Source organism: Haemaphysalis longicornis, unplaced genomic scaffold, assembly GCF_048455015.1.
Source record: "Haemaphysalis longicornis isolate Haplotype H1 unplaced genomic scaffold, Haemaphysalis longicornis Haplotype H1 scaffold_1, whole genome shotgun sequence".
Classification (NCBI taxonomy): domain Eukaryota; kingdom Metazoa; phylum Arthropoda; class Arachnida; order Ixodida; family Ixodidae; genus Haemaphysalis; species Haemaphysalis longicornis.
Window position 1 is genome coordinate 53,320,395 of NW_027526203.1, and position 20,815 is coordinate 53,341,209.

The 20,815-nt window shown below is 48.7% G+C and overlaps 1 protein-coding gene across 1 annotated transcript; it reads right to left on the reverse strand.

Moving 5' to 3' along the window:
• Positions 1-7,897: 7,897 nt before the first annotated feature.
• LOC144170358 (uncharacterized) lies at positions 7,898-11,563 on the reverse strand. The gene is made up of 2 exons (XM_077700151.1): positions 11,506-11,563; positions 7,898-9,006 (listed from the first exon to the last, which is right to left on the reverse strand). Exons 1-2 carry the CDS (start codon positions 11,561-11,563, stop codon positions 7,898-7,900), a joined length of 1,167 nt encoding a protein of 388 aa, XP_077556277.1.
• Between the last annotated feature and the right edge of the window lie 9,252 nt (positions 11,564-20,815).

The following is a 20,815-nucleotide window of genomic DNA, read 5'->3' on the forward strand; positions in this document are numbered from 1 at the left end:
TTTGCGCTGAAATGTTTATGAATGAAAAGTTGTAGTGTCTTCTATGCAAATTCAAGTGCCAAAACAAGGGCATGATGCAGATAGTCTCACTGGCAGGCATACTCATGCATACGAGCTTGAGGTATCATGGACACGAGCTTGAGGTACCAATTTACAAATATGAAAAGGTTATTAGAACCCAGAAACATTAGCAGGCGCTTCCTCCTCCCCCCCTCTCCCCCCCCCCCCCCCCCAAAACTAAATTGGGCTAAAACGTGCTGTGTGGTTTTGACATGGAGCTTCACTGAACAACAGAATGCAGAGTGCGACAGGTGATTCCCTGCAGGCCTTCCATCTGGATTTACCACTAGGGCACTACCACAGGTGTATGAAGACATCCACAGTGCCCGTACACAGTTCTTCTGTTCAATGTTTCCTCCACATTATCACAATAACGCACTGCTAAGAACCTCGATATCTCACATTTCTCTCTGAAGTATGCTTTACAGTCCAGATGTTGAAACAGCTGCTTACACTTCCATTCAGCTGCTTATTTATATACGTGAGGCACTTTCGACAAAATTGAAACTCGGTCTTCTTTATCACATTAAAACAAAGTTGCATTCAATGACCTCCCCATGCCCGTAATATGAGTCGCATTTTATCGTGTCTTACAGTGAGCCTGAGATTATTATACATGCTTTCGTTGTAAGCAGTGTACTCTACATGCACAAAAATAGAAACGGCTGCTTTTTTGATACCATTAAACACGACACCAAGCAAGGGATGTGTTGAAAAATTGCAACTGCACCGTAAATTGTAATTTTTTATTTACATATCACATACGTTGAATTACACTGCAAGCTTTGACTTGAAATCACATGCAAGCACACCTGTAGTCAGAGGAAAAAGTACACATCCTCAGTGAAAACACAACATCCCATACGTGGCGCTGCCATGAGAAGTCCATTCAAGCACATAACTAGCATATGATGCCACTTAGAACACTGCAGTGATTTCCCTTATACCGTACTTCCAAATGCTGCCGTGCAAAGGGCTTAGTGAGATTGTTATACAAGTCGTTTTTTGCCTCAGCACCTCGGCAACTCTTCATTGCCAGCAGTTTCAAATGAAATAAAGATCACCAAACAACGAGAAATATGGTTGCAGGTCACATAATGCTGCAAGACAATTTCAAGCTTATGCGCAGAAGGTTCCTACTCATCAGGCACAACGCCACAAATTAGACTTAAAGAGAACAAAACGACATGAGCACATTTTGTACAGCAGCCACTTATCGTAGCAGCCATTTAAAAAAATTTTCTGTACTGCCGCGAGGCACAGTCCTCTCGTTGAAGCTTGTCGCTGAAAGTTTCAGGCAGTCCGATAACTTAATCTGACAGCCTTGCCCTGGTGGTATTCAGCTTATCTTGTGCATTGTTGCAATATTGTAGCGACAAGACGTGGCACGGGTGGATTACAATTAGTTTATTGAGGCGAACTTGTGCCCACAACGTAAAACGCCGACCGTTTCGAACGTCTCCCCACGAGCGTCTCTCTCAAAAACTAGCCCCGCCGCACGAGCGCGCATTCCACGTGGCTTCGTGGAACAGCGCCACGATAGCGTGCTCCCAGTGACGTAGAGGCCCATTGTGGGAAAGCTTTCTTCGCGGCATTGCTCCCCTCGTTAGCAGCATCGCCCCGATGCTGTGACACAAATAAGGTGCGGAAATTAAGCCAGAAATAAATAGAAACACAAAGGAAAAAATACAAGCAAAGAACGAAATGTAAACCCAAAGAAGAAAAAAATGAAGCTAGTCTAAAAAAAATCGCGCCAATCCACCCCGTGAATATGGTTGGAAAGCAAAGCTGTAAACGGCACCCATAACGATTACCCATGCGACGTCACTTAAATTCAGTCACATCGCTCTACAAATAGTAAAACCAGAGAGAAGTGAAATGCAGTTAACCACGCCATTTATTACTTCAAAGAGATATTCTTAGTAAGCTTAAATCAATGCATGATGCATGAATGGTGTTTGGTTGAGTTGTTTTGGTGTAGCACAAGAGTGGAAACGTTTTTTTTATAAAATTAAAGTAAGCTCCAACCGGGTCCGTTGTTAGACGATCTGTCTTCTCCGTCTCTGCGCCGCGGACGGAGGCAACGAGATTTGCGGCAGAGAAGGAGGAGGACGAGGAAGAAATGCTTCTGTTCAGATTTCTGAACGGCCCAGAGTGCAGCCCTGGGGAATGATTCCTTCTTCTGTGGGGCCTATATGCAGTCCGCGCGGCCTGTGTTCTGTCCACCCACTGAAGCTGGGTAGTTAGAGAGTGCCTGGACAGCAGCATCTCCCATTGCTCTTGTTGGGTAGTTGACGGAAAGAAAGGAGAGTGCTCATGGCTAAAGTAGCACACCCCGATTACGGGGCGGAGTGTTCCTACTTCTGAGCAAAGTTTACATTCGGCGTCGTAGCGATTCGGATACATTAAGTGAAGACGCGTAGGCTGTGGGAAGAAGCGCAGGCTTGTTGGGTGGGCGTATTTGTTGCCCTCTATTGAAGCGTGAGGGGGTGTCCAGATGAGCTGAATGGAACCGTTTGGGGAGTGCTTTATAGCATGCGCAGTACAGGTCGGGACACCCAACCCGACCGGTAATTCCAGTAGGCTTGCTGGGAATCGGTGACTACCCTCCGAACCCCTGGTTGAGTAAGAGCCAAGGTGATGGCTGCCTTTTCTGCTGCCGTCATTTCTTGGGTCCTAAGCGAGGTACACGCAAGGAGGTTGGTTCTGGAGGTAGCCACGAGGATGACGTATTGCTGCCCTCGATGTTTGGAGGCGTCTGTGTAAATAACTGCATGATCCCCAACGAGGGTGGCGTTTAGCGCCTGAGCCCGTGCTTTTTGGTGACCCTCGTCATGTGAGGGGTTCATATTTCTAAGCAAAGGGAGCATCTTTAATTTTAGTCGCCAAGAGTCTGGGAGTACGCCAAGCGGAGTGACATTCTCGGCTGCCCAGCCAATCTGGCGAAGCATGCGGTTACCCACCGCAGTTCTGAATCGGACCTTCTGGTTAGAAAGATGGCCTTCTATCAGCTCTTCCACCGTCTTGGAGCCCCGTGCTGAGCAGCCTCTGTGTGGACGCACTCATGAGAAGACCAATGGCCTGCTCGACCGCCTTTCTAATCACTATATAAAGCATCTCTATGTCTTCCTTGTCGAGAAGAAGACAGGGGTGTACGTAAGTGACTCTCGAGAGGACAAAAACTTCAATTAATCGAAAGGTACCGGATTCCTTTAGGCCTCGCTTCTTGGTGGCAACTCGCCTGATCATGTGTATGATTTGATTAATGATGTTTTTTAGGCGCTGCAAGGAGACGTCGCCCTTGTAGTTAGCCTCGAGATGTAGGCCCAGGATATTGATGCTGGGGCTTGGAGTGATGGCCTGGCCGTCAAAGAGTATTTGAATGTATTCCTAGGTTTGGCGTGAGGACGGACGACAAGGAGCTCTGATTTTTAACGTCAACACTGGAGGTTCAGGCTTTAGCACATTGGCGTACTAGAATTGAGATTTCATGCATTGGTGCGAGCTTCCTTTAATTTTTGTAACTCTTAGCACATGCGCAAGGTGCGCACAGGGCCGCTAGACGGGCGTGAGTGGTCGCGTGACGCTTTCACGTGGCATTCAGCGAGAACGCAGGGGGTAAACTCGTAGATTTGCTTGGTGAGTACACCACCCGTCTTCCCCGTCTACGCATGGGCTCGTAGCTAAATCGGTAAGACAACGAGCTCTCGCTTTGTTAGTCTGTTAGTTCCAGGTTCGATTCCCGGTGGTGCCAGTAAATTATTTTATTTGTTCGCTGGAGTTTTCTGGTGACACCAACGGTCGCGAAAGAACCCTTGGGGGGTAGAGGTAGAAAGCTTTGCTTTAAAAGATAGCACATCAGTGTCCTGTGCAATGAAGTCTTGGGTGGATCTACCGCGCATAGTATGGCTTCATGCGCACAACATGCACGACTTCTTTGCCGGGTGATCGTCGGCTAGCTGTGGAGCGAGAACCGCAAGGTACAAGTTCATAGGTAACGTCACTGATTCGGCGGGTCACTTCATAAGGGCCAAAATACCGCCGGAGAAGTTTTTCTGAGAGTCCACGGCGGCGGATTGGAGTCCACACCCACACGAGGTCTCCTGGCATGTACCTTGTAGCTCGGTGGCGGAGATTATACTGTCGCGCGTCGCTTTCCTGCTGGCGCAGAATGCGATGCCTGGCCAGCTGTCGTGCCTCCTCAGCCCGTTGGATAAACTCTTCAGCTCCGTTGTCACCTGAGTCGCCATCATAGAGGGGGAGCATGGCATCGAGTGTTGTCGTTGCTTGACGCCCGTAGACCAGTTGGAAGGGTGTCCTCCGCGTCGCCTCTTGTACAGCCGTATTGTATGCGAATGTTACATATGGCAGAATTTCGTCCCATGATTTGTGCTCCACGTCGACGTACATGGATAACATGTCAGCCAATGTTCTGTTCAGACGTTCCGTAAGCCCGTTGGTTTGTGGGTGATATGCGGTGGCCTTCCGATGGTGGCTCCCGGTCAGCCTGAGGACGTCTTGCATCAAATCGGTGGTGAAAGCTGTTCCCCTATCTGTAATGATGAATCCGGGTGCGCCGTGGCGTAAAACAATCTCGTGCATAAAAAACTTTGCCACTTCTGCTGCTGTTCCTCGAGGAAGAGCTTTGGTCTCGGCGTACCGTGTCAAATAGTCCGTTGCTACTACTATCCACTTGTTTCCAGAGAAAGACATCGTAAATGGTCCGAGCAGGTCCATGCCAACCTGGTAGAACGGCGTTTTTGGTGGTTCCAGCGGATGAAGTAGTCCGGCGGGCTTCAATGGCGGTGTTTTGCGCCGCTGGCAATCGTGACAGGTCTTCACGTAGTGTTGCACTGTGGGAAGAAGCCTCGGCCAGTAGTATTTTTGGTGAATTCTCGCGTACGTCCGGCTAACACCTAAGTGACCCGCTGTTGGCTCATCGTGGCAGGCCTGTAAGATTTTTTCGCGAAGCACTGAGGGTACGACAAGGAGGAAGGCCTCTTTGCTGCTGTCATGATTCTTTTTGTATAGCACGTTTTCGCGGAGGCAGTAGGATGACAATCCACGAGCAAAGGCGCGCGGTACGTCAGTGCGTTGTCCTTGAAGGTATTTGATGAGTGGGCCTAGTTCCGGGTCCTCACATTGTAAGTCGGCCATTTGGGATGAGTCTATTGCCCCAAAAAGTGTTAATTCTTCATCGTAATCGTACGACTCTGCAGATATCGGTGCTCGCGACAAGCAGTCAGCGTCGCTGTGCTTCCTTCCAGATTTATATACAACAGTGATGTCGTATTCCTGAAGTCGAAGGCTCCACCGAGCCAATCTACCCGAGGGGTCTTTGAGGTTGGCGAGCCAGCACAGGGAGTGATGATCGCTGACTGCTTTAAAAGGCCTGCCGTAAAGGTAGGGCCTAAATTTGGTGATCGCCCAGACGACGGCCAAGCATTCCTTCTCCGTGGTGGAATAGTTTGCTTCGGCTTTTGAAAGGGTGCGACTCGCATACGCTACGACTCGTTCGGCGCCCTGTTGCGACTGAACAAGTACAGCTCCGAGGCCAACATTGCTAGCATCAGTGTGAATCTCCGTGTCAGCGGTTTCGTCGAAATGTGCGAGCACTGGAGCTTCCTGCAACCGTCTCCGTAGTTCCTCAAAGGAGCACTCTTGCTCACTTGCCCATACAAATGGCACGTCTTCCCTTGTAAGCCGAGTAAGAGGTTCAGCGATCCTCGAGAAACCTTCGACGAACCGTCTGTAGTACGCGCATAGGCCTAGGAAGCGTCGTACAGCCTTCTTATCGGTAGGTCTGGGGAACGAAGATACCGCGGACGTTTTGTCAGGGTCTGGGCGGATACCTTGTTGGCTGACTATGTGGCCGAGGAATTTAAGCTCTTCGAAACCAAGATGACATTTTTCGGGCTTCATAGTGAGATCTGCGGATCGGATTGCCTGTAATACGCCCTTTAGTCGTGTGAGATGTTCTTCAAACGTGGCCGAGAACACCACCACGTCATCTAGGTAAACTAAACACGTTTGCCACTTCAATCCGGCGAGGACAGTGTCCATCATCCGTTGGAACGTTGCAGGGGCAGAACACAAGCCGAAGGGGAGAACTTTGAATTCATACAAGCCATCAGGTGTCACGAAGGCCGTTTTCTCCCGGTCCCGCTCATCGACTTCTATCTGCCAATATCCTGATTTGAGGTCCAATGATGAGAAGAATTTTGCATTCCGCAAGCGGTCTAGTGTGTCATCAATTCGAGGTAAAGGGTAAACGTCTCGTTTTGTCACACTGTTCAGTTTACGGTAGTCCACACAGAAACGCAATGTGTTGTCCTTCTTTCTCACCAGGACTACGGGTGAAGCCCACGGGCTTTTCGATGGCTGGATGACGTCATCCATGAGCATTTCCCGTACTTGTTGGTTGATTGCCTCCCTTTCTTTTGGTGATACTCTGTATGGATGCTGGCGGGTTGGTCTCGCAGCCTCGTCGGTAATGATGCGGTGTTTCGCCACGGATGTGCGGCGCACACGGGATGATGATGCGAAACACTCAGAAAACTCTCTCACCAGTTCCAGTAACAGCTCCTTCTGCGAGGAGTTCAAGTTGGGGTTGACTTCTACTGGTGGCAGCAGCGCACCTCCGACCAGGTGATCTGACTCTGTTTCTTCCAGCATACAAATATTCGTTACGTCAGCAACATCCTCAATGAAAGCTATGGTCGTGCCTTTTGCGACATGTTGACACTCTGTGCCGAAGTTTGTCAGCAGCACTGTTGTGCATCCATTTTGTAGCTTGACGAGCCCCCTTGCAATGCAAATGCCCCTGTCAAGCAAGAGACCAACGTTTCCTTCTGCAATTCCTTCGTAGTCCTGAAAAGCGTCGTTCTTGACAGGAATAAGCATACTGGTTCGGGGAGGCAGCGTTATGTTGTCGTCGATGACGCGCAAGGCAGTGTCCCGTCGGTCGTCGATATCCTTAGCCACCGCTCTCTTCGTCGAAAAGCTTACACTGGGTTTCTGTAAATCGATGACAGCACCATTCTCTTGTAGAAAGTCCATGCCGAGGATTAAGTCCTTCGAGCATACGGGAAGCACGATAAAATGTCCGACGTATGTGAAGCCCCTAATTTTAACGCGTGCTGTGCACCTTCCGGACGGAGTAATCAAGTGGCCGCCAGCGGTGCGAACCGGTGGTCCTGTCCACTGCGTTAGTACCTTTTTCAGGGTAGTAGCCAATGACTTGCTCATAACTGAACGATCTGCTCCGGTGTCCACCAATGCGACTATTTCTTGCTCGTTGTCAACCTGCACAGGTATATCGGAACAAACCACAGCGTCACCGGTTGGTCGTCGACGTTTCATTGGAGGGTCTTCAGCGCTTCGATGGTCAGCGGCCCCACCTCCCGAGGTCGCTGCTCTTAGTTTTCCCGGACGGAAGGGCTCGGAGAACGGCGCCGCGAAGATTGTGACGGGCTTGGACTCGAAGAGCGGCGTCGCATCGGTGACGGTGATCGGTTGTCGGGCCGTCGCTGCGGAAACCCATTTCGACGTTCGGCCAGGTAGCTTTCGATTTCGGCGGGGCGCTCACCGTACCTCGGGCGTGGGGCGTGTGGAGGAAATCCACGAAGACCAAGTCGTCGGTAGGGACAAGCTCTGTATATGTGGCTTGCCTCGCCGCAATGGAAACATAGAGGTCGCTGATCCGGCGTGCGCCACTCGTCGCTCTTGCGAGGCCGCCGTGCCTCATCAACAGTCAGCATGGCGCGGGGTCGGAGGCCCAATGTCGTTTGCGGTGTTGCGGCGGCAAGTGTTGGGGCAACGTAGCGATCCGACTCCCTCAGGGCTGCCGCATATGAGGCAACCTGGGTCTGTTGTTGCGGGACCCCGTACGGCTCCTGCGGCACACCATACTGCCTTTGTGGTGCTTCATACGTCTCGGGCGCTCCAACAGCTTGCCTGACTTCGCGGCGTATAGCCTCCGCGAGGGGCATGGAGGTTTGAAGCTGCTGGACTCCGTGCGGCTTTTTAGTTCCTCTCGGACGATCGACCTGACCAACTCCCGGAGGCCGCCGTTTCCTTGCTCCACTGAAGGGGCGTCGCTCGACATAAAAGTGATGTCCCGGCTGTACTGCCTCGCTCTTTGCAGTAGTGCCCTTTCAATTGCTGTGGCCTCAGCCAGAAAGGCGCTGACAGACTGCGGAGGATTGCGCACCAACCCAGCAAATACATCCTGCTTTACACCTCGCATAAGGTGTCTCAACTTCTTTTCCTCAGACATAGCCGGGTCTGCGCGCCGGAAGAGGCGAGCCATGTCTTCTACGTACATGGTGACGCTTTCATTTGGCCGTTGGTTTCGAGCTTGAAGCGCCGACTCAGCTTTTTCCCGACGATCCGTGCAGGCGTACGTGGCCAGAAACCGGCGGCAGAACTCGTTCCACGGCGTCAACGTGGCCTCGTGGTTTTCAAACCACGTGCGAGCTGACTCTTCTAAGGCATAGTACACGTTGTGCAGCTTGTGTTGCTCGTTCCATCCATTAAAGTTCGCAACGCGTTCAAATTGGTCGAGCCAATCTTCTCCGTCCTCGAAAGAGTCCCCATAGAAAACTTTTGGTGTGCGGGGCTGGTGTACCACGAAGTAGGAAGGTGCCGTACCGGTACCGGAGGTCACAGTGCTGGCGTCCCGCGTGGCCATCCTTGTTGGTCTGCTGGTCATAGGCTGGAATTCTACCGGTAACCCTCGCAGTCGCCGGCTGGTGCGTTCGTGGACGGGTGTCAACTCCGTGGCTGAGCTTGCTGCCGGGCCTGGGGGGTGGATGTAGAGCGCAATTGATCGTACCCGGCACCTCCACCAGTTTTGTAGCGACAAGACGTGGCACGGGTGGATTACAATTAGTTTATTGAGGCGAACTTGTGCCCACAACGTAAAACGCCGACCGTTTCGAACGTCTCCCCACGAGCGTCTCTCTCAAAAACTAGCCCCGCCGCACGAGCGCGCATTCCACGTGGCTTCGTGGAACAGCGCCACGATAGCGTGCTCCCAGTGACGTAGAGGCCCATTGTGGGAAAGCTTTCTTCGCGGCAATATGTTGGCATTCGTTCCAAGGGCAGAAGAGTGTATTGTGGAAAGGCAGGGCACACATGGTAGCAACGTCAAAAAATTTGTTGTTTGGACAGTAAATTAGCCTGCTATATGTAGTCGTGCCGGCAGAACAGCCATTCTTATAGAAAAAGAGACTTCCTTAAAATTGTTGACTGCAAGCTTGGGCAGATGGTGGTTTCTCCCTGGTCGATGCAAAAATGAGCGGGAAGTTATTCTGTTTTATTTGCGTGCATTCCCCCGACAAGGCGCAAGCTCGTACTGACCTGTTTGCTTCCCCACAAACAGTACCACATAATGTAACGGGAAATGTATTTCTTCTTTGTGAGGGGATATTAACTGCGTAAAGTGTCAATGACAAGGGAGAGCAGAGCCAGACACTCTCAGCTTGTACACTAATGTTCGTTTTGTGGGACAGTGATAGGATCCATGTGGACCCGGGACGTCAGTGGGGTGCCGCCCCGCAACACATGGCAGCGCGGCACGTCTCAAGCTCACCTGGACCACTTCTTCGTTACCAGGGACTTGTTGCAGTGGGTGGTTAGATGCGGTGTCACAAGTCTTTTCTGGCCATGGACTAGTGTCTTTCTCCATATTAATCAGTTTGGCTCGTGTGGAAAGAAAGACCAGCAATCGCCTGATAACGAATCCTGACGCTGTTCACAAACCTCAACTCTTTGAAAAGGTAAACAAGACCATTGGAAACCTTGAAACCAACACTGCAGACGTGGCCGCATGAAAATATTTTAAGGAAAGATTTGAGAGTGAGGCCACAAATATAGGTAGGCGAAGGCAGCCGAGCATAAAGTTACAGAGCGTCGCCTCAATAATACAAGATTGTCTTTTCAATAATGCAAGATTGTGCCACCATCCCCATTAGTTTTATGTTTCATGTTCCTCAGCCCTACATTGTTGACCAGCCATGTAAACAACCTTGGTATTGTTCCAGAAAAGAAGTTGAATTCTGCTGCATAAAGCAAACATAGTGGGAGGATACACAGGTGGCAAGCTCGCTGTAGGCCAGACCGCTATTCAACATTTGGTGGGCTCTTAAAAGAGCCGTTTGGAGCTTCGGAGCTGAAGATCGCAGCATGGTAAGCCTCACTCCATTTGCTCGATGCCGGAGAGGTCGTCATCTGCACTCCCACAGCTGTCGTCGTCTTCCTCCCCAAGGCTGATGATGATTGGCTCCACATGGTCACTGAACCCACGCGCCTCTCGGCACTTGTCCTCAATGCCAATGACGTGCTCAACAGCCTTGGCCCAGTTGCTTGGAGAAACATTCTCAGCTGCTGTGATGAGGAGCTTCCGCAAACTGTCAATCTTGAAGTCAGTGTTCAGCCTAGCAACTTCACCTTTCATCTGCGCCCAGATCAGCTCGATGGGGTTAAACTCGCAGTGGTATGGTGGCAACCTCAGAACGACGCACCCAGCCTTTTCTGCCACGACATCAACTCTGAACTTAACAAACTGGTCTTTCACTGGCGCCACCAGTTCAAGAAGCTGCTTCTTTGTCATCGTTGCATCACACGGGATACCTTTTGATGTCAGCCAGGCTAGTATGTCATGCTTGCGTGAGGACATGGTCGGGACAGTCTCCAGCCGCCTGGAGTGGTAGGACGCGTTGTCCATGACGACAACACTACCCTGGGGCAGCTTAGGGAGAACAGAGTCTAACCAAGCCTCGAAATGCTCGCCGTCCATTTCCTCGTAATAGTCTCCCGACTTCGTTCCTTTGAAGACGGACAGACAGCCGTCAACAAAGCCGTCCTCGTTGCCGATGTGGGTGACTATCAGCCGCGCTCCTCTTCCGGATGGCTGTTTCAGCCCAGTCGTCAAACCACGCAGGAAAGCGTCCTCAGACGTTTTCACTGTATCGTCCCTCCAAGCCTTCGTCACGGTGTGGCCAGCGTTTACCCAAGTTTCGTCTGTGTAGAACACCTTGCGGTGCTGCTGCCTGTACTCAGCGACCTGACGAAGGTACCGCTGCCGCCAAATCAGCACGTCCTGACGCTCGATCATCATCGAGTTTCGTTCGCGTTTCTCGAAGACAAAGCCGATGTCATTCAGGAGGCGGCGGATGGTCCACGTTCGAAGGCTGGGAAGAGGCTCACTCCTCCGAAATTCTTCCGCAATCTTCTGTGCAGTAGGAGGCTCGTTGCGCCGGAAGAGGTCGTGCACAATGTTTCTCAGCGCGCACAAAGTGAAGCTGTCATACATCGCAGTGCGGCGTTTGCGGTTCTCGCTTCCGGGCCTTTTCCGCGAAGGTGTTGTCAGCTCCCCGCCCGTCGCCTTCGCTTTGGATTTGATGTCCAAAATCTTCCGGAAACTGACACCGGTGTACTCACATGTCTTGCGGCAAGTCTCTTTCACGCCAACGTGCTGCTGCTCCCCTCGCAGCTTCATGTAGACGTTCAAATTTGTCTGCTGAACGTGGCGACAAAGAACAATGCCGCTGCAGTTCTTCCTGTACAGATGCTTCGGCGTTGATGGGCTCTGAGGGGGAGGTGAACTCGCCCCAGACCGCAAACGCGACGAAGAATCTGGAGTCGAAGAAACAGTAACAAATGCGGCTGCAGGTGGTACTGCGTAGTCATGCTCCACCGAAAAATCGACCTCGTACGAGACGTCCATGTTGGAGAATGAGATGGTGTAAAATGTGGGGACAAAAATACAATGCGTGAAGCAAAGAGGCCACTATGCGCTAACACATCGTAATTTCAAAGCTAGTGAATAATGCATACGTGTGTAAAATACAACACGTAAGCCATAAAAAGTAACTGAACTTTGTTATTTTTTTCTTAATAATGTTCTGTTTTGTCATTTTTACACCGGGTTTTGACTGGGAATGGCATTTTTTTATAATATTTTTACGTTTTGATACACGGTAGTTGTGGTAATGTATCTCACATTGAAATTTTAAAATCCCAAGAACATTAAGTTTACTTGTTTTGTTTTGGGGGTTCTTTTATTTTGTGCTTCCAAAAACATTCGCAGTAACGCACTCTTTTCGCCCAGCGCAGGAACAGCCGGTTGCGGTGATGAGGCGCGAGGTGCCGTTCTTAAGTTGTAACCGGGTATACCCATGGTTCCCTTCGGGGAGATGGGTGTAATTTTTTTTGTTTTGTTTTTATATCTGTGAAAGCAGATATTTGTTTTGGTCCCTTTGTTTCCCCCTGAAAGCTCAATGAGTGCGCTACAATTTACTCCAGCTGTTCCGATACTGAAGCCATAGTTTCGCACTACTCCTCCGCCTTCCTTCCGTTTTCCTGACAGCTTCGCGCTGATGTTTTCCTCACAGCAGACTGCAGAGTGCTGAACCTTATTCTTTGCCAATTCGCCCTACTTGTAGAACCTGCAGACAACATCATCCTGCTTTCAATTTGTGCCGCCCATTAAGCTCGTTCACAGTGGCCGCTACATCTCGATAACCTGCTTTTCCAGCACCGGATCAGGGGACGGGGTGAAAAGGGAGTAACTAGGGGAACAGAAATCTGAGGTAAGCCAGCAATCTGTATGAGCACATTGTTTTTGTTTTCAACTCTTTATATTTTTAATTTAAGAACCATGCCGACATACTAAGAAATTTGGAAGATTAGGCAAAAAAAAAAGGTTTTATCTATTCTCCACCTATCTCATCATCTACGCGTGCCAGTATTTCAAGGCGATGTAGGTTTCGTGCAGGGTTGCCAGATGTGGAGACTTGCCAAAGTGGCAACCTTTAGAGGCCCATGGCGACCAAAATTTCACTATGCTGACTTGGCTGTTCCCTGATTACTTTGAGCGTTGTTCATTTTATGTACAGGGTGTTGCAACGATAACTGGAACACTTAAAAAATTTTTCCTGGGCGATCCGCCGCTCTGTTCACGCTCAAACTTCACACAAAGGTCGCATTTTGTGGTCTATTTTGTTTGACACCGGGAACAACAACGGTACTTACCTGTTTATTCTGAAAATAAATAAAAACGATTTTCGCCTATGGGAAAATGGCGGCGATTTGGACGTGCGAGCCCGAAAACCGGGTTTTCTGATCGTCTGTTAGCTCATTTCTAGGTGCATTTTCTGATCGTCTGCTGCACCATTTGGCTCCGTACGTGAATCCCAAACGTGCGTTTCACTCTGCAGGTGGTTCCGTCGTTCCAACATCAACTTGCGCTGGCTCGAGCACGTTCAAATCAGCGGCCATTTTCCCATAGGCGAAAATCGTTTTCATTTATTTTCAGAATAAACAGGTAAGTACCGTTGTTGTTCCCGGTGTCAAACAAAATAGACCACAAAATGCGACCTTTGTGTGAAGTTTGAGCGCGAACAGAGCGGCGGATCGCTCAGGAAAATTTTTTAAAGTGTTCCAGTTATCGTTGCAACACCCTGTATTTCCGGGACCTTCCGACATCGTATACGCTCCAGAAAATGAGGCTGATTAGTCCTTTCAGTGCATTTCATCCGTCGAGACGAAGCTGAAAGCCAATCAGAATAAGCATTTAGGAAGGCGGCGGTGATTTGGCAATTCCGAGACATGGGCCCAAGTGATCACACTCACTCAAACGTGCACGGCTACCTGTTGTTACAATGAAACTTACGGGGCTGCTAGCTCCTTATTATCATGCACCTGATGTCGTAAGAATCGCGCCAAAGCCTTCAAGTGACGTTGTCGGTCTAAATGGTAATTCTCAAGCAGTTCCATGCAGACGGGGTGGCAAAGGTTGTATAACGGTGATCGCGGAATTGTGAGGAGGCAACGAAAGTGGTGAAAAACAGTGCATAAAACGCATCTTCTATGGTTATGATCCAATTTGCCCTTCTCGAATATTATAACTGTATGCTTAAAATTTCCTCAATGACGGTGATCAAAAAGGGATTACGGCTAGCGTCGCCTTTGTGAAAATCACAAATGGCAATTTTTTTCCTGGCTCCTCTTCAATCGTTCAGATCAAGGTCACGACATTTTTTGTCTTTATATACTTCCGGCAGTTTTCAGGCCCATTTTTTTTTCTGGGGATCTGAGAACCCTGCTATCGGGGTTTAAACGCGTCGCTACATTCTCACAGGTGTGAGCATGTGCGTCTGAATTTTGCAGTACGAAGTGTGAGACCCTCGTGTTCCCCCCCTTCCTGAGATAACTCCTCCCGAGATAAATCCGGCTACGCCTGCGACCCGCCCCAATATGCACGTTTCTCATAAATAGAGCCAATGAAAGAGTGATATTATCGGTTTAGAGGGAATTAAATGCCCACATGCCAATCATGTTTCCACTTTAGTGGCAAAATGAATACCAGCATGCAGATGCCCAAAGAATATCGCACCCGTTACATCACGTTACAGTAAACAAGGATTTCAATAAAAATATGTATTTGTGAGGTAGGTTCAACTCATATTTTCGACACAACGGAACAAAACAATGTTCTCTATATTTTATTTTATTCAATGCTATATTATTTTGTTGTTGTTGGGAACACCGCACATGCTTTCGGCACAGTGCTAACGAAAAAAAACTGTAATGTTGAACAATTAAACAGTTTCTTCTCATGCCTTTTACGCATTTCTATAGAAGCTTATTTAAATCTATGTCCTTGGATTTTCAGCCTCTTATCAGCGCTAAAGTTCGGGTCATCACACGTGGCCAAAACCCACCAAAGCTTCAAATTTGACGAAAGCAATGCAGATTTTTGAAAGGGCAAGCAGGAGGAGGCTTTGGCCTAAAAAATTGACTAAAAAATGAAGGGAAACCGAGTTAATGAAAATGGATGAGTTGAGAATTAGCATTTTTGTTTCATTCATCATAAGGGCAGACGTTGCCACCAGGGCCGGATTAAGAGTGCTGAAAGCCCGGCTCAAAAAAAAAAAACAAGGGGCCCTTCCCGACCCCTCCCGCCTTACTCTTCGTCCTTCCTGAGAGTTGACGCCTATCGGAATTCGCTACAAAAAACAGATGCGGTATTTGCTCGAAGAAAGTATCCGACGTGTTTATGAACATCCCCAGCAGACGAAGAGACATAGACAGCATTAACGTTTGTCGGGCTAGCTGGTTTATACTAAAAAAAGGCTAAACTGCGCGAGAAGTTACGACGAAAGGAAATAATGCATACGACACTTAGACGGGCAGTTTAAGTGTCGTATGTGCTTCTTGCATTCTTCTCAACCTTTACCGCAGTTCCCGCTTGTTTCAATAGACACAATAGCCCCAGTTACATTGACCCGACGAGACAGAGTTGAGTTGAGAAAAACGGGTTTTTTTCTACTTTCGGGGCGAGTGCGTTTGACTCGGAGGCAGCGGGTGGGTTGACTGGTTCGTCGGGCTGAGTAGGCGGGCCCCGACGAGCTGAATTTCCGTATTAGCACGATTCTAGTGCTCCCCCGAATGTAGCGTGCACGTAAGTTCGCGCAGGAAAATTCGAATAAATCTTTTTACATCGTCACTACCGCGCAGACTTGACACCACGTACCAGTAAGAAGATTTTATTTGCCTAATTCGAATGCGCAAGCGAAATATTGCTTGCGCTTCATAAACTTGTTTTGCCAGTTTCTGTTGGAAATAAAGTTATAACGGCGAACATTGAAGCTGTTTGCAATCCAGTGCCGTACCCAGAAATTTTTTTCGGAAGGGGGGGGGGGGGATTGCCGGCGCAACGGCGGCAATGTTAAGAATTTATATTGGTTATTTTGGCATATGAATCATACGAATTTCGCATAAATGTGGTATCATATACAGGATACTTTCAAATTACCCTTTTCTGCAGTATAAAACTTTCTTTGAAATTTGATTTCTGGTAAGAGAAACGAATAAAAGTTTGGGTTATAACTTTTGCCACAGCGGAGACCCTGCGTTTTATGAGCGGCGGCTACCTGCCTTTGCCATGCCGCTATCCCCGTGTCTAGGGGATCTACCCCCGACTGTCAGAAATATAGTTGTTCGAGTTCAGAGCGATTGCTATCGTGAAGGGTTAGACCACAGTTGCCACTTATATGCATTCTATTCGTACTTCAGTTGACGGCACACACATGAAATATACACGCGCATATGTTAAGTGATTCGCGGGGTCCGATCTGTAAATCCCTTACGAGATCCTGACCCCTAACTCCCGATGGCGCCTGACATGATAGCACTGGAAGTGTCGCCCCGATACAAGTAAATAGGAGTGGCTGGAAGCAAGCAGAAGCAAATGGCACGATTATCAGGTCTTTATTGCCGTTGACACATTCTGCTTGCAGAGATACACTTCAAACACACAAAGTTCCAATCGGTGGTTTGTAACACTCTTTTCGCATTGTGAGCAAACTGTTTAAACAACGAAGCTTTTCTTCCGCGGCAACTTGCAAAAGTCTGCGAGGACCTCTTCTGGGGTCACTTGAATTTCTCGGTGGACACTTAGCAGCGCTAGTCCGGTCAATCTTTCTTGCTTCATGGGGTTTCGGAGGTAGCTTTTAAGTCTTCTCAGGAAGAAGACGAATCGGAATAGGCGGGCCCTACCCCACTCTGGTGATTTTCTCGTTCTTCACGAGTTTTAACGAACTCTCATTGCTCCGAGATTTACAAGCAACCATCTGGCACCTAAGCTTCACGTTCGGAGGGCGCTGCGGCGCCCCCCGGCCTCTCCAGTGAGCATCTTGCCAAGTGCACGGCGGTTAGGCTTCGGCCGCCGCGACCGCCTCCGTGCCCAGCATCGGGCGAAGATGGAAGCCGGCGCAGCATCAACAGCAGCTACATCGCTGCCAACAATTGATATGTCAACTGCAGTGCCTGCACAAGTCACCTCTCCACTACTTGGAAGTGATCAGATGGACACTATGGCGCAGTCCTCCGAACAGCGGCTAACCTCGGCGCCCCAGGTGATGACTGTGCCGCCTCCTGATCATTGCCCGATGGAAGTAACAGTACAGACACCACGGTCACCGTCAGAGCCTGGGACGTCAACCGCTTCCAAAAGGCTAACAGACCCTCCATCTCAGGGTGGCAAAAACATCGCCGTCTCACCGGGGGGGAAACGACCTCGTACCAATCCTCGTCCGCCGGAGTCCGTGTCATCCCAGTCATCATACAAGATGATAATCAAGCCCAAGTGCAACTTCGACATGTCCAGGCTCCCAAATCGCATCATTCAGCGTACCTTGGACGCATACCTTCATGTAAGTGAATTCAAGGGATTTGCCCTACACCGCCCCACGAACACCATTTCCGTCTGGGTGCACAGTATGGAAGATGTCAGCCTTCTACAATCTCTGCAAACCATTGAGGTCTCTAAAGATCTGACTGTACCGGTGCAGGCCTACCTCTCTTCAGGCACAGATCTTCGACGGTACGTTGTTTCTGGCGTGGATGCTGGAGAAGACCCGGCCACCCTTTTACAAGACCTGAAGTGCTCTACGCACCGCGTGGTTGCTGCCCGTTACCTTGGGAAAGGGCGCTCTTGTCTTGTAACACTAAGTGGACCCTCCGATTCACCGCCTCGCATGTACTACTATGGATGCGTCCTTCACGTTCGCCAGTACCGTCCATCTGCAGTGTACTGTTACAAATGCCTCCGCCCCGGACATATGAAGGCTTCATGCCCATACACTGCTGCAGAAGTGGCGGAGACGACGACATCGCAGTTCACATGTGGACTTTGCAAGACCAACGATCATCAGATTACCTCTCCACTGTGCCCCACCAAGCGGAAGGCAACAGAGCAGATGCGACAACGCCAGACACTACAACTTGCTACTTCACGTCACCAACAGAATGTCACCACAATTGAAGTATCAAATCGTTACGCAGCACTGTCGACCGACATTACAGAAGAACAATCGTATGAAATTGAGGAACCTGACCCATAGTTCAAACCGAGTTACAGTGAAGTCACTCGTAGTAAGAGTCGCCCTTCACGCACCCGTATGGACGCGACCCTGACCGAAGAGACTGAAACACTGGACGCGTTAGATCAACGCCTGGCAACACTGGAGGCCGAAATTCAGCGCATCCGGAGAAGACGTGTAATACTGTCTCAGCGACACAACCAGCAGCGCTTACCAACTCCACCTGCCCCACATTCGTCTTTCACGACTTCACCTGCCACACCACCGTCCTTCCCGGTGCACACAAGGGAGACGCCGATGACACCACAGCAGCTCCTGATGTTCGTGTCGAAGCAGCTACAGCATTTGGCTTCGGTGCTCGCGGCTCATCTCTCGCGATGACTAGCACCACAGGGCCTACACACATGTCTTGTGTTCTCCAGTGGAACTGTAGGGGCTTAACGGGTAAGCTCGGTGAACTGAAATACCGCATGCGCATTGGCCAATTATCTGCATGGGCCCTCCTGCCAGAGGTCGGCAAACTCACTCATGAGTCCACTCACTCAGACTCATTTGGACTCAAACTCACGCGTGAGTTTGAGTTTGAGTGAGCGCGAGGCTAGTGTGGCATGGTGAGTTTGAGCTTGAGTGAGTTTGAGCCGAGTGATCACGACTGAGTTTGAGTCCGATTGAGTTTGAGTCCATTTTGAGTTCTGAGTACATTTTGAGTTTGAGTCCATTTTGAGTTCTGAGTACATTTTGAGTTTGAGTCCATTTTGAGTTCTGAGTACATTTTGAGTTTGAGTCCATTTTGAGTTCTGAGTACATTTTGAGTTTGAGTCCATTTTGAGTTCTGAGTACATTTTGAGTTTGAGTCCATTTTGAGTTCTGAGTACAATTTGAGTTTGAGTCCATTTTGAGTTCTGAGTACATTTTGAGTTTGAGTCCATTTTGAGTTCTGAGTACAATTTGAGTTTGAGTCCATTTTGAGTTCTGAGTACATTTTGAGTTTGAGTCCATTTTGAGTTCTGAGTACATTTTGAGTTTGAGTCCATTTTGAGTTTGAGTTCATTTTGAGTTCTGAGTACAATTTGAGTTTGAGCTCATTTTGAGTTCTGAGTACATTTTGAGTTTGAGTCCATTTTGAGTTTGAGTCCATTTTGAGTTCTGAGTACATTTTGAGTTTGAGTCCATTTTGAGTTCTGAGTACATTTTGAGTTTGAGCACATTTTGAGTTTGATTACATATTGAGTTTTGAGTACATTTTGAGTTCTGAGTAAATAGGAGTTTTAAGTCCATTTGGAGTTTGAGTACATATGAGTAGCCTAGCAGGCAGCTATGGTTGGCTGTTAAGTTTCAAGCGTCACTGTGAGCTTGGAATTCAAGTTACCTGCGGGTATGGCACCAATCGCGATCTGCATGATTGGTTGGGAGGGAGGTGGTGTCTGATTTTTTTTAGTTTCTTGTTGAATTTTTATGGCCATAAGCACTTGCTGTATACCTAATTTTCGCGGCTGGGCGCGTGAGTGATAATTGACTGGTGAGGTCATAAAAAAGGGTTGTCTTAACTTTTCCTCCTGACGGATCCACTAAGAGCGTGGGAAAGGGTGGTGGGAAAGCACACGGCGGCGCTGGCGTGCTGGTTGTTCGCCTGCTACTGTTAACGGCTTGATATACTAGGGGTCACAAAGGAAGAGGTGAGAGCCGGGGGGAAATGGGGGCGGGGGCTGTCCTTTCTACTGTTTCAAATGAATTAGCTGAATTGACTGGTCAGCGCCCCTTAAGACAGAATAATGACCACATTAGATTGGGTGAAAAGTGAAACTGATGAGGCTAAGGCGTGTAAGGTATCAAATGAAAGGTCCGGATTAACGGAATCACGCGGGGTAAATAAAAGAAATGCTTCCTGATTGTAGTCATCAGGCAGTCATAATGAGTCATAGATTGGGTTAAAATTCAAAATGACGCTGCGAGGGCATGTGGGGACTCAAATTCAAGGTCTCGATGTGGGGAATCATTCGGGACGAACATGAGATATGGATATATCATGACGTAGTCATGGTAAATCAAAGATTCGGTTAAAATTCAGGTTCATGACGCTAGGCCGTATCAAATTAAAGGTCTCGATGAGGGTAATCACGTGCTTCCTGATTATTATCATGACATAGTCAAAATGGGTCATAAATTAGGTTAAAATTCACAATGATGCCACTGGGTGTCCGGGGTATCAAATTGAAGGTTCCGATAAGGAAAATCACGTGGGACAAAAATGTGGTAGGGCTATATCATGAGATAGTCATGGTTAGTCATTGATTGGTTTAACGTTCAAATTGATTCCGCTAGGATGTGATGGGTATCAAATCAATGGTCTTGATGAGCCGAATCACGTGGGAGAAATACAAAAATGCTTCCTGGTTATAACCATTAGATTGTCATGGCGAGTGTTATATTGGGGTAAAATTTGAAGTGACCCCGCTAGAGAGTGTAGGGTATCAAATTTACGGTCTTGAAGAGTGGAATCACGTGGTACAAATAAAAAAAAGGCTTCGTAGTTCGAATCATGAGATGGTCATTATGAATCATAGATGGGGTTAAATTCAAGGTGAGGCCGCTGAAGCATGTGGGGCGTCAAATTGAAGGTTCCAGTTAGGGGAATCATGTCGGACACCTAAATAATGCGTCCTGGTTACACTCATAAGTCATGGTTAGTTTGACTGGTATGAATTCCATATGACCCTGCTAGGGTGTGTGGGGTACCAAATTAAAGGTCTCGTCGAGGGGGTCACGTGGGACAAATATGAAAATGCTTTCTGGTTATAATTATGAGGATATCGCAAAAGGTATACAGTAAAAGGTAGACACTCACACTCACACTCTCACTCTCA